Source organism: Euwallacea similis, chromosome 11 (genome assembly GCF_039881205.1).
Source record: "Euwallacea similis isolate ESF13 chromosome 11, ESF131.1, whole genome shotgun sequence".
Taxonomy (NCBI): Eukaryota; Metazoa; Arthropoda; class Insecta; order Coleoptera; family Curculionidae; genus Euwallacea; species Euwallacea similis.
Window position 1 is genome coordinate 1,035,539 of NC_089619.1, and position 15,020 is coordinate 1,050,558.

General features: G+C 37.1%; 2 protein-coding genes across 2 annotated transcripts in view; one reads left to right on the forward strand and one right to left on the reverse strand.

Moving 5' to 3' along the window:
- Positions 1-381: 381 nt before the first annotated feature.
- LOC136412311 (uncharacterized) lies at positions 382-5,607 on the reverse strand. The gene has a single exon (XM_066395339.1). It carries the CDS (start codon positions 5,605-5,607, stop codon positions 382-384), a length of 5,226 nt encoding a protein of 1,741 aa, XP_066251436.1.
- A 4,794-nt stretch (positions 5,608-10,401) lies between these two features.
- Positions 10,402-15,020, forward strand: part of LOC136411953 (uncharacterized) — a 57,366-nt gene continuing 52,747 nt past the window's right edge. The window contains exon 1 of the mRNA XM_066394755.1: positions 10,402-10,411. The gene's annotated coding sequence lies outside the window, so the exon portion shown is untranslated. The remainder of the gene's footprint in view (positions 10,412-15,020) is intronic.

A 15,020-nucleotide genomic window follows, 5' to 3' on the forward strand; every position in this document is an offset into this window, starting at 1 on the left:
CTCAGTCCATCTTCGCAACAATCGCGTGAATAAGACAACAATAGGTGCCTTCAAAAACTGTATGACGGCATGAAACTGGACGTGCTATTCATGGTCTTGAACATTCTACGATATCGTGGGAATCTCAATCGCTATCAATAAAACCTTGCCGAAACAGAGCTCACTGGATCGTAAACTAATTTAAAGCATATAACATACACCCCCCCTTGAAATGACCCATTTCAAATGAATGTGATGATAGGTGATTCTAACGATTAGCGTATGATGTTATGCAAGTAAGACGTGTATGTATGTGTACCTACATTACAAGTATGCATAACTAATTCTCAATATAACAATTAATTTAAGCCAGTTCTAACTTCAGTGGTTTTCTGCAAAGAGTTACTGCTCACTTGATGCTGCGGTTATTGATCGGGTTACCTTAGAGGAAGAGTCTTCAGGGTCGATGAGTAGCGGTATAAGTTTTACCACCGGTCTAGTTATTATGCCATCCGAAGTCCTTAGCGACACAACTCGCGCTATGCTGTCAGTGCCCATATGCAGCTGAGTTATTCTCCCCAAACGCCATCGCGTAGGAGGTGAATTATCGTCCTTAATAATGACCATGGATCCTGGTTTCAATTGGCACGGTGAGCCATGAGTCCATTTGTTGCGCTGTTGTAGTTGATGAAGATATTCCTGCTGCCATCGTCGCCAAAAATGTTGAACCATGTATTGCAAGTGTTGATATCTGTCCAAGCGATTGATCGGTATTTCGCTAACGTTAGCTTCAGGTAAGGCCGTTAGGGATTCTCCAATGAGAAAGTGTGCGGGAGTTAGAGGAGTTAAATCATTTGGATCATCAGATAGGGGTGATAATGGACGGGAATTCAAGCAAGCCTCGATTTGTGTTAGTATTGTGTATGTTTCTTCATATGTTAACCTGGTTTCACCAACCACGCGTTTCAAATGAAATTTAGTGGACTTGACTGCGCTTTCCCACAATCCGCCAAAGTGAGGTGAATATGACGGATTTAAGTGCCAAACGATCTGTTCATTTGTTGTATATTCCCCTACCTTATCGCGAAAATCCTTGCTCTGTAACAAGGCTCCTAATTCGTTCAACTGATTACGAGCTCCTACAAAGTTTAACCCGTTGTCTGAATATAACCTTTGACAACGACCCCGACGCGAAATGAATCGTCGTAAGCAATTCAAGAACGCGTCTGTCGTAAGATCATGTGCTAATTCGATGTGCACAGCTTTGGTAGTGAAGCATATAAAAATGCACATGTATGCCTTGATAGTGACACGACTACGACCCCTTTCCTTTAAGTACAGGGGTCCAGCATAATCTACACCGCTAATAAGAAACGGACGAGTGGGGGTAATGCGCGATGACGGCAAATTGCCCATGACATATTGGGTAGTGGTGCCTTGTAATCGAATGCACGTGACGCATTTTTTCACAATTTTACGTACCATCATCTTAGCTGACAATGGCCAATATCTTGTGCGCAATGATGATATCACTGCTTGATAACCAGCATGCAACAGCCTTTTGTGCTCATATTCTATTATTAGCCATGTCAACCTATGATTTGGCGGTAATATAATAGGATGCTTATGATCGAATTCGATGGGCGCCTTTTGAAGACGGCCACCAACCCTGAGTATACCGTTGTTATCAATAAAGGGATTCAACGATGATAGTCGGCTGGATTTTGCCACTGGTTGAACTGCCTTCAAACGTTTCAACTCTTCACTGAACCACTCCTGCTGAGCAATTTTAATGATGCACCTTTGCGCCCGTTGTATTTCATAGGTGCTCAATGCTGACGATTTTATATCCTTGTCCTTATTACGCGTTGTGTGTATAAACCTTAAACAGTATGCTAGCACACGAACTAATCGTGGCCATGATGAGAATTTGTTAAACGAATTGAAGGGATGAATCACATTGGTGAGAGCGATCATAGGTACCACATGCCTTTCCTCACTTGCGTCGTCTTCTACTTGTATATCCTTGCATGGCCATGATGTATTATCTTGAGATAACCACCAAGGACCATGCCACCACAATGCTGAATTGGACAACTGTATCGGATCCGCACCACGTGAGACCAAATCGGCTGGATTGTTTTCGGAAGTGACGTGTGCCCAATTGTTGTTAGTTAATCGTTGTATTTCTCCAATACGATTAGCTACAAAGTTCTTCCATCTATTTGATTGGCCCTTAATCCATGCTAACGCAATCATCGAATCGCTCCAAAAATATTGATCATCGATCTTTGTTTTTAAAGCTTGCGTTGTTTTACTGGCCAATTGAGCTAGTAATAAGGCCGCCGATAATTCCAACCTAGGTATGGACATCTTCTTTAGTGGCGCAACTCTTGATTTCGCACAAAGCAGTCGGACTGTGTGCTTCTGTTCTTTATCCGTCGATCTTAAGTAGATACATGCTCCAAATGCCCTTTCAGATGCATCGCTGAAACCGTGGAGTTCTACTCGTATGGTTTGGTCGCCCAGCACTCGGCGAGGTATTTGAATGCTGTATAGATGTATAAGTCCTTGCTGAAACTCCTTCCAAATCGTGTATAGATCTTGGGGCAAGGATTCATCCCACTCGAGTTGCAATTGCCATATGCGTTGTAGAATAATCTTCCCTTGAACGGTGATTGGGGCAATAATCCCCAATGGGTCAAATATCTGAGCGATTTGTGATAATATTGACCTTTTGGTTATTTTCCTCTCTTCTTGCGGGCTTATTGTGATCAATAATTCGTCAGTGCTCGTTTTCCATTTCAATCCTAAAGTTTTAGGATCCTTGTTGGGTTCTATCACTCGTTCATCTGTTGATATATCCTTTAATATCCGTGCATCATTAGACGCCCATTTGCGTAATTCAAATCCTCTTGTTCTTAATAATTGCGTTAATCCTTGGCTTAATTTCTTAGCAGCGTCGACGCTGTTTGCGCCAGTAAGTAAGTCATCTACATAAAAGTCATTGATGATGACCTCACACGCATCAGGATGTACTTCCTTGTTTTCTTCACCAATTTGTCTGAGACATCGTTTTGCCAAGTATGCCCCAGGCCTCGTGCCGTAAGTAACTGTATTCAACTCAAATACTTCTATGGGTAGTGTGTCATTGGGGCGCCACAAAATTCGTTGATAAGCTCTGTCTTGCTCTTTCACCCATATTTGTCGATACATTTGTTTTGCATCGGCTGCAACAATGTATTTATGTTTCCTGAATCGCAATAGTATCGAAAATAGTTCATCTTGTACCTCATATCCCGCATGTTGGACATCGTTTAATGACAGACCGGAAGTGCTCATTGCCGAACCGTCAAATACGACTCGAAGTTTGGTAGTCGTACTTTGTTCCTTGATGACTGCATGATGTGGAAGATAGAATGCATGGCTCACCTCTTCCACTCGTGTTTGCGATAACCTCGACATATGCCCAAGCTCTTCGTATTCTTTCATGAACTTGACGTATTCAACATGTAAAGCAGCATTAGACTTGAATTTCCTTTCCATTGACATCAAGCGTTTTACTGCTACATGATATGATTCGCCTAATTGATCCTTCTTGTCGTTGAATGGAAGATTAACAATAAATCTGCCATTTGAATCTTGAGACGTTGAAGATCTAAATAACTGCTCGCATGGATCAGAAGGGTTCAATGGTGGGGCTCCACTGCGTTGCGTACACTCCTCAACTGCCCAGAATCTCTCTACCTGTTGGTGTAATTGTGCGTTTGTTATCATATGACATGCCGCCCTGTCACGTAACGATTGCGATTGCTGTGGAATGCTTCCTGTGACAATCCAACCTAGTTTCGTCTTTTGTAACAGGGGTTGGTCCCTGCCAGTTTTTATTTGACCAACACATAGCAAATCCCAAAACAATCCAGCACCTATGAGAAGGTCAATGGGTCGACTGTCGTCAAATAAGGGATCAGCTAACTCAATTCCAGATGGTATCTTTATGCTTCTCCTGTTTATCTCACTATTAGGCAAGTTGTCCGTTATTTTCGGGGTGATTAGGCAAGTGATTGTTGTTTTAAAACTTGTAGTACGTGATTGTAGTTTTAATAATGCCTTATAGTTCAAATTGATTGTCGCTTGATGTATTCCGGAAATCGTCGTATCGGTACTTGTTTTGAACAACCTTAACTTGTTGCATAGCTCTTGCGTGATGAAATGGATCTGTGATCCTGAGTCCAATAATGCTCGGCATTCATGGATCACTCCCTCGTGATCATGTACTTGTACAATAGCAGTACCAAGGATCACATGTGTTGAAGAGTTGTCCGATGACTGAACGGTTAAAACAGTGGAGTTATTAGGTCTCTCAGATGTCATGGTAGGCTCATTTGATGTGTCCTTTAGTTCACTGTTGGGCTTATTGACGTGTAATAAGGTATTGTGTCGGCGACTGCATTTCTTACACGTACCCGCTAGGCATGTTTTGCTTTGATGATCCGATCTCAGGCAGTTGAAACATAACTTCAACTCCTTAATGCGCTCAATTCGTTCTTGTACTTCTCTCTCTCTGAATTTTTTACACATGTAGATGGGGTGGTTCCCCTTACATTCTGGGCATGAGTTCATGGTTGTGGTTAATAATACAGCGCGTTCGTTTGTCCCCTTTCCACCTCTATGACTGGCTTGCTCTCGTTGATTCAGTGCGATCGATCGCTTCTCGATGAAATCTGTTTGTAGATATTTGCAATGGGTTTCTAGGGTGGAAGTAAAATCGTCGAATGTGCGTTTGCCTAAGGTAGCCAATGTACGTTTATTCCAACTCCTTCGGGCTTCATCGTCCACCTTTTTGTAAATTAAGTGGATGAGCAACGAATCCCATGTGCCTATTGCTTGCCCCATACTTCTTAAGGCGATTAGATGATTATGTGCATCATCAATGAGACGGCGTAAATCCGTATATGAGTTTTTTGCCATGGGAGCAAGTCCAAATAGGGCTCGTGTGTGATGCTGAATTAATTCTTCGGAATTTTCGTACCTATCCCGAAGCTTCTTCCACGCATGATCGTAATTTGTCTCTGAAATACCTAACGACTGAATTGCACGCGCAGCTTCACCTTCAAGTGCATTATTGAGGTAATTGAATTTATCAATTTTTGACAATGACGTCTGAGAATTGACTAATGAATCAAATGAATCACGGAAATTTATCCATTTCGATAAGTCCCCATTGAATTTGGGCAATGATATTTGTGGTAATTGCTTTAACATAGACACGTTGTTGGATTGTGTATTTGGCTGCGCGGCTACATTGATTCCTTGTCCCGATTTATTGCCATTATTTGTATTTGCTATTAGCTCTTCCGCTAGTCCAACCAGTTCATAATAATCGGATTCGAAACTGTCGCGTTCGTCCGATTCCTTTGCTATAGCATCTCTATCTCCCGCCTGAATTGATACTTCTATTTGATCTTGTATGTGTCCATATTCTGACCAGAGTAACTCATGACCTGTTAACCGTGCGCGTATTTGATAATGCTTGTCTTTATTCGCGGGATCTTCTAAGAATTTTCTAAAACGGGTGATTTTCGCTTTGATTATTCCGCGTTTGGTCTTTAAATCGTCACCAGCCATGCTTATATATGTATGCGATCTGTGTTCGTCGTAATACAATTGTAATCGAGACTTGCTGAATATACTAGATTGAGGATAAATGAAAGGATATAGCTTACGTTCTGTTGACTTCTAACTGCACTGGTTGTTGTGATGATCAATCAGGCACTTCACAATGATATCGACCTCGTTGATAGCTGGCACCTCAAGCACTTGGTGTGTCTTGCGTCCTTGTTGAATTGTCGATGCACCTTAACTTCACTTCACTCGTACCGATATGTGTCTCAAATCCGGCTCGAAGGACCAATGTTATTCCCGTATGGTTGTAAACGAGATGATATTAATTGTTCAATTAATTCACAATGTTTGTTAACACTATTTATTAATTAATAACAATAAATCTAAAATACGATATGTTCGAATAACTATAATGTAATATATCTAGAGCATTAGTGAGTGTAATTTAAGGTGTTGTGAGTGACCGATCGCGATGTGTACCGTCCGAATGTTCGTGGAGAAGAGCCGAGACTTGTCTCATCTTTTTTAACCCCGTCGATGAGAAGTTCGGAAGGGAGGTTTATTGGACTCGACATTGGAAATTTCGGTTGTAAATCAAATAAGGCGAACATCTTGTAATTAGACGCACATCTGGCCTCAGTCCATCTTCGCAACAATCGCGTGAATAAGACAACAATAGGTGCCTTCAAAAACTGTATGACGGCATGAAACTGGACGTGCTATTCATGGTCTTGAACATTCTACGATATCGTGGGAATCTCAATCGCTATCAATAAAACCTTGCCGAAACAGAGCTCACTGGATCGTAAACTAATTTAAAGCATATAACAATATCTAAATATCCAAAACTGTAGCATTTTAGTAAACTTAGTTTTTTTACTAAACAATGAAAAGTGTTGTTCACAAAATATGAGAATATGAAGTGCAGAAAATCCTTATGTGTTTTCGAAAACACCTTTACATCCTCGAAAAATTGGAACATGGGTTGCCATCTCACGAAGGCGCTTAGTAGGGTATATTTTTTTCGATGATTCTATCACAGCTAACCGATATCAGAATATGTAGAATTCATTAACCAACTTGACTTTGACGAACTGCGGCATGGACAATTTCAAGAGGATGGGGTGACGGCCCATACAGCTAGAACAACTCGTAATTATCTTAGGAAATACTATGACGATAGAGTAATACGCTCGCAGACGGACTGCATCTGTCCACCAGGATCTCCGCATTTAGCTCCACTCGACTATTTCTCGTTCTCGAGGATAAAAAATATAATTTTTAAAACTCCGATACACACAATTGAAGATCTTAAGCAGAGAATTCGACAAGAATGTAAAAGTGCTTCTCTACAGATTTTCATTAGTCTCTGATAATATGAAACGTAGAGTTAATTTATGTTTGGGCACGAATGGATAAAATTTTCAGCATTTGTTGTAAATGGAATAAGCCAATAAATATTAATTAGATTTATGTATGCTTTATTTTTTTGGACTGCTATTAAAGATTAAAATTAATTGCATTCCATTAAATTAGCGAAAATTAATTTATGTAATTAATATTTATTAAATTCGATATGATTTCATAATCATGAAGATTTTTTGACCGAATGTAAACAACACTTTTAGCATTCAGGAAACTGTAACTAACCAACACACATATTCGTGGAATCTTAAAAAATACTATTATTAATAAAATCCAACTAATAATAAAGGTAAACGGAGTCGCATTTAAGTGAAGTTAGGTTTATTTTTCTATGTTGGAGATTACGTAGAACATATCAAAGGCATACGGGCTAGGTATCAAATAATTCCAAAGCTTATTTGATCGGATTTTTTTTTAACGTGTGGTATGTAGTACAGTTCCTCATGACTCACCCCGTATAGATCTTAGAGATTAAAAGGGGTGTACCGAATTTAGCAATGTTTGTTATGAAAATTACTTATCACGTGTAATTAAGATAATTTAATGATAATTGCGCATTGATAATTGCATATTGATAATTAGACCTTTATGAGCATTCAAAGAACACCGATTGTTGACTTAACATTTTAGCGATTTCCCATCAAATCCTTATTTTTAGCGAATCGAATCATAAAATAGTTTGATTACTACCAATTAAAATTGCTTGGCAAATGCCTCTACACATTCATCTACAATACAATCGTTGGGAACTAACATTAATGAACCACTAGTGTATTTACATCTACCTTATTAACATTCATTAACCAAACCGTTATTTCCTATCCTACCGATCATAATATTAATATGTTCAGTATACAAATAATCTTTCTGCATATTAAATTAATCGTAAATATTAAGGTGTAATATCCTGTTGCCGTAAGCGACTCCATTGGGTCGCAAAACCACATCTGACTTGGAAGATCCCATCTATTGGTTTTTTCAACCCATATTTCCAATCGATGCCTTATTGGGTTTTATATCAAATTGACCGTGACATTACACATATCTATTCAAGTCAATGAACAAAGGATGTGAAAGACGCATGTAACAAATACCGCTACTTTTGACTTCGACGGATGCAATTTCCCGGTATCAGTTTTCGAGAAAAGGATATATCGGCTTACTTTTGATGCTTCCTTATAGGTCAAATGTGTAGGTAGTTCGGGTTTCATAAGTAAGTAACTGCCGTGAATACCAAAAACAGCTGTTTGAAAAGTGATACTGTCGAATTTGCTATTAATGCCTATCTTGGCGCAGCTATACCTGTCTATGAGCATTTAGTTACAATTTATTTCATTAATAAAAATATTAGATATTAGACATGAAGCCTCCAAAAAAAAATTGAACAAATATCATCTTGCCTTTTAGATATTAAAAAATCGAGTTTTTATAATGCTACACTCTATATATTTTCTTGTATTTCAATAACGCTAATCATGAGAATGTTTCACTTCATCAATTTCAATGAATTTTGGAAGAATACAGCTTCAAAAGGATTCAACACAGGTACTGTAATGAACACTGCACGTATGCCCCACAGAACGTTCACTAAAAGCATCACCTTCTTTCAGCTCGTATTTTAGTGATTAAAGGGGTGGATCATTTCTTTGGATTTCAATTGCGACTATTGCTATGAAGAAGATTATAATGATGGCTAAGACTGATCTTCTGCTATATCTTTAATATAAGGATAGTCCCAGAAGCATCCGACCTAACACTTGAAGAAAAAAAAATGGAAAATACTACAATATTTCTCAACATAGTCTCCTTTGAGATTAATATTTTTCCCAGCGATGTTCCATGGCTTCCGTACTCGGTTTATGGTGAGAAGCTTCGAATGTGTCAAAATACACAACAACTTCGTACTCCACCTCTTCATTATTGGCAAATCTTTTTCCACCGAGCTATTTTTTCAAGTTTGGAAATAGAAATTAATCTGAGGGAATTAAATCTGGCGAATAGGGTGGGAGAGGGAAAAGTTCGAAACCAAATTGATTGATTTTGGCCGTCGCAATGTCGGAAATGTGAACTGATGCGTTGTTTTGATGAAACAAGACTTTCTTTTTCGCCAATGCGGTTGCTTTTTCCTAATTTCTTCGCTCAGACTGTGCAATAAATTTGCATAATATTCTCTGTTTATTGTTTTTCCTTTCGGGAGATAATCGATAAAAATTAACCCACGTGCGTCCCAAAAAACTGACGCATCACCTTTTCTGCAAATGGAACGGTTTTTGCCTTCTTCGGAGCCGATTCTCTCCTTTGAGTTTTTGTCCAATTGTGAGCAATCGCCGCACTCATCTTGCGCACCGCTTTCTCATATCCAATTCTTCGGTCAAAATACGATGTACAATAATTTTTGAAATGTCTATCATGTCTGGTAACTCGCTCAGTTTTAGCCGACAGTCTTCCAGTACAGTTTTGTGGATTTCGACCACAGTTTCTGGAATGGCCTCATTAAGTCGACCACTGCAAAGTTCATCTTAGCAACTCGTACAACCGCGGTTACATTCTGCCATTTCACATTGTACAGTTGTTAACGAATAACCAGTTTCCTCCAGAGTAGAATCTAATTTCGCTTTGATGTTGGACGGACTAAGACCTTTCAAATGAAAGTATTTTATCACATATCGATGATAAATTTTTTTTATGTTCACAAAATCTCTAAAAACGCCTCGAAAACAGATATAAATCAACGTAGCATCCTCAAACTTTAGACATAAACTTTTTAAGGTTTTGTACTGTAGTACTGTAGTACTGTTGTAAGGTTTTGTAAGTCTTTGTACTATAGGTAAATTTTTTACAAAAAATCGCCATCCATATGTCAGGTCGGGTACTTCTGGGACTATCCCCGTATGTCAAAAGTCCACTTAAATCATTATACATATTTCCGCAATCAATTTTTTATGTTAAATCATCCGCAGTCACAATAATTATAATTAACAGTAAATCAATTAAAAAATCACTCATTAGCGCTAATAAAATAACCATTTTGAATAGTGTTCAATTGCCCAACTTCAAGTTTTCAATTTATCTCAGAGACCTATTTCCCCAATTAAATGAATAATAAAATGCGCTGTTTAATAAAGGAAGGCTTACTGTGTTATTTTATTAGAAAAAAGCTGTAATTTATGGCTATTTGTAATAACAAAACATGAGATTTGTGCCAGTTGGCTACAGGTGAATGAGCATTAGAAAATTACTGTTATGTACCAGTACCCACAAGGCGTTAGTTTTAAATGCTTCTTTCAAATGTATGGACCTTTAGTGCAGTTTAATTTAAACTTATGCTTCCATTTTGTTCCAGGAAAATCCAAGCGAGAGGTTCTAGGAAGCCTAGGAAATCGTAAGTAGTCATCGCAGACGTTGCTAGTTCGGTGCAGGTCTCAATGCACACGGATTACATCACATCGACCTTGTTACAATAATCCACTTTATTCTTTTAAATACGATATTTTGCAACATGTCTACACGGTACCTCGAAAATGCTTAAGGCAATAAACAAAGCTGCCTTATGTGTCCATTTATGCAAACCTCGACCGAACGTGAAATAATGTTCATATTTGGTCATCACGAAAAAAAACATATGGTGGAAAATGGGCAAAAAAGTGCAATTACACTTACAGTGGATTTATTACTGCTATTTACATTATTTTTGTACATATTTGAATAGTGATATGTGTTTACTATAGAATACCATTTACTTGGTTGGCATTCAAAACGTGTCCGATGGTTGATGCTTACCTTATTTCGGGGTTTATTTGGGCGGCATGGATCTGATATAGATCTGGCGTACTTCCAGCAATACTCAATTAACAGCGATGCAAATTGAAATTACGAATTATTTCGTTTATGTTAAATCCAAAATTAGATTTTGTTGAACTCGTGTATTAATGGGAGATTACTAATCTCAACTCTATTAACGCGACCGCTTCGCTAACGCGTCAAACGTGCTTTGATTATTCATCCCCTTGACTTATTGCTTAAATAACTATAAATTTGAATGTAGTGCACGACTCATTTAAACCTAAAATGATTAAAAGATTTCCTGAGTTTAAATTAATCTCTTTTTAGAGGCAAGATGCAGAAAATTGTCTGGAGCAGAAAGTTTAATGCAGACTGTTATGTTTACGCAGCATATTCCTCCAGGAAAGGGGTTGATAAACTGGTCGATTTAAATTATTTTAGAAATTATTTATTTAAAAGGAAATTGATGGAGGAAAGCTTTGGTCGAACATGGGGCAAAGGAGGGGAAATACCTATCTACGAGGAATCTGTCGCAAACCTTATGCTTGTTGTGATATGATATGTGATGGAATATATTTAACAGGTTGAAATTAACGCTGATTTCTTCTATGATCATATCACATGCATTGAAAATCGAACCGAGGGGAATGCAACTTGGGAAGAAAAAGTGCGAGTGCGCGTTATGAATTACTGTGTTTTTTTGACTCAGGTTGCGTGCACCGGAGCGTAGAATAAGTATCATAAGGTATTCAAAAATATTACTCGAAAGCAATGAGAAAATCGAAAATCAAGAGAGCGAGTAATCAGAGTAATGGGGCTTTTCCTCTTTTAATTCCACAATTTGCATTAGGGTCCCTAAACCCCGTTTATTCTTCCAACAACAAGTCATTAAACTGTTAAAGACCTCTTCAGCGTATTGGGGAGAAAACATGCTAATTTAGTTTTAATGGCTAAAGCTTTTTGATTCTAAACGCCCTTTACACAAATTGAATTGGCACTACCTAATATCTCTTTATGCAGCCCTGATATGACAATTTTCTAAAAGAATGGCGTCTAATTTAGAAATATGGTCACATTTATCATCGTGGAGCTATGGATAGTTCGCCTGATAACTTTTCCCACAAAGAACATTTTGGAGATGCGTTTAGTGGCTGGGCAGGTTACATTTAATTTGAGTAAGCTTTGGAGTAAAAAATTTAAATAAAATAAAAATAAAAATAAACAATTGAGTGAACCAAGCGTGCTAGTGAAATTTTATGGACAACGATTTTATTGGGTTTATTGACCACACCGAGACTGTCCTATCCTCTAAAAGATAAATAAAAACAGATACAGGTGGATGCAAATTTATAGAAAATTTGTATGCCTGCTTCAGTCGGTTTGAGTTTAACTAGGGTCTTATTACGCAAATTTTAATATTTCCGGTGAAAATTTTAATGGCTATAATAGACTTTTATTACTTTTTCATAGAAGCTCGTGCAATGGTTCAATATTTTAGCTGATTTGCCATTAAATTAACTTAATTATATGTAAATTATTCCCTGATGATACCTAGAGGTATCCAAAGTTTTTAAATTGGGTTAATTATGTTATCCTTTAACCACAGAATTGTTAGTCTTTAGGATATATTTATTTTGTTTATTTTGTCTTTTGTTATTTGAATTTTCGGAAATTTTCAAATCGACAAGCAAATATGCATTTATTTCACAAACAGTTTTTGTAAACAGAAGTTGGGAATGTTTTCACATTTTGCTTCGTTTCTGCAATGTTTAATTGTAAGAAACACAAATTTACTCATTTTGAAACCCACTGAATACTAAACGAAGCAATTCCCATTAATAAATATCACTCATAAGAAACACATAACTATTTGTAAACAGTACCACTTGGTTTGGTACCGTAACAAAGTATTTTTCACTTTCGTCAAAGGTACTAGAGCGTGAAACTCCTCTATTTGCATGTTTGTTTCCTGCTTTTTAGACGGGTTGTATATAGGAAGTTTTGCCAATTTGCGCAAAGTTGCCTTGTATGGTAATAGATCTGATAGCTCAGATACATTACTATATTGCAAAATGTTGCTATTAATCAGTTTTAGGAATCAGGTAGTGAAATTAAAATTCCGTTCGCTTATAAATTAGTATGCTAATTTTATAGAGATAACTCTTTATTACTTAAATAATAAATTACTTTATTTATATGCAGGTGCTTGTAAGGCAATTCTCAGATTCTATCGTACTCTACAGAGTAAGTATTTTATTCAATATAGTTGAAAATTTTACCCATGAAAAGCTCCAAATTTCCAATGTAATTAGCCACAAGCATGATTTTAAACGACGCATTTAGTATTCCACTCATATTCTTTAAAACAATCTCGAAAAAACCTGTGCGTGACAAAGGAATATGAAAGAATTTCTCACATAAACTACTCGAAGATAAAGCTCAAGCTATGTGTGACACATCTGATGTCGACCAGTGCATATATTTTCAAACTTAAGGTCAAAAAAATCAGGATTTTATATTATGACTGAGGCAATCTTATCAAAACTGTCTTATTTACTTGGATGCTAACGTATGATCTAATCTAGGATTGAGGTAGCCGAACATATGGTATCTGCTAAAATAAACAGTACCGAAAGAGAAGGTGCTGTGGAGTTGCTTATGTAATGTGTATTTGTCATATTTGAATTAATTGTCATTAATTAACATATTAATAATACGCTGCAGTTAAATTTGATTTAAAAATACTTGTAACAACGGAAGAAAAACTTTTTCGGTAGAGCATTATTTCCGCTCACACGAAAATGGTCGCAATCATGGTCCAAATTTACAACAGGTGTTACAAAATATCGACAAAAGTTTAATAAAGTAGCCCTCAGCAAAAGTGTGATATTAGCTGCTGTTGAAAAATTTCGTTGCACTGGTAGTGTATTGTGTCAACGTAAAGGTTCTTCAGGTTGTCGAAAAAGAGTGTGTATTAACGAAAACGGAGAACGTGTTTTTGACCAAGTTGTACAATCTCCTCAAAGAGGCCTTGTAAGAAATGCATGTAAACTCAACATCAATTTAACGTTTACACGTTTAATTTCAAAATTAGTTGGTGGTTAACCATACCGTATTTAAGTTGGAAAACGACTAAACGCTGCGGATAAACGTATAAGAGAAAGGCCGTGTAAGGTTAAGGGGTCAATTCGGCCCCTACGGGCAATCGATCTGAAATTTTTACCAATTGTCCCTATCACTCAAAAGACTTACCACATAAAATTTGAACTTCCTAAATCTCACCATTCAAGGGTAGGACGGGGTTGAGGGTGAAAACTTTAAAACGCCATATCTCGGGAACTATTCATCGTACCGCGTGGGGCAAAATGGTGCGTCTTTCAGTAACCACCTTCTTATTTTCATATACTTGGATGAAACAAAATGGAAGAATACACAAACGCTGATATTCTCAATTTTGATTCAAAGTTTCACTTTAATTTTGCTACTAACAGCCACCGAAAAACAAAAACGTACAATAACTGTCATTATTAACAAATAACTGTCATTATTTCTCTTCCATGGCCAGCTACGCGAAGAATAAAAATTTACCAGAATGAATATGTACTATTAGCTTCACATAAACTTAATTATCTCGAAAATGGTTTGGAATAGGTATAGGTCACCCTCATACAGTTCAATGGAGAATTACATTTTCTACTTGGTACTGCTTAAAGTTATAGGGTGTCCCATTAAAAAAAAAGACTTTTGCAACTTCAAAAATGTAAATGTCAGGAGCTGAATTTTGGACACCCTGTATAATACTAAGTCATGTAAATAGTGAAAGAGTGAACCTAAGACTATGTATTGACATTCTGAAAAATATGTATATTATGTCTTTAATAACTACAGAGATATGCAATTTTAAAATTGGCCATTACAGAGGCATGTTTTTAATTCAAGGTCAAATATCTCAAAAACGGTAAGAACTAAGTATAGAACATTATACAGAAAATGTTCCTAAAATATTATGTAGAATCTAAAAATAAAATAATATACTGACGGTTCCATTTGAAATAAGCAAGTTACAGCTATTTCCGGTTAAACCGGAAGTGGCAGCAAGTTGAAAATATTTAAAAAAAATAGTATATGTCGAACTTAACTCCAAATTTTCAAATTCATATCACTTTTAGATCCTAGTAAACTTCTAATGAACGGGTTGGGTGAATAAC

Coding starts and splice junctions, on each gene's coding strand:
- LOC136412311 (XM_066395339.1), bottom strand. CDS start 5,607: ATGGCTGGTGACGATTTAAAGACCAAACGCGGAATAATCAAAGCGAAA.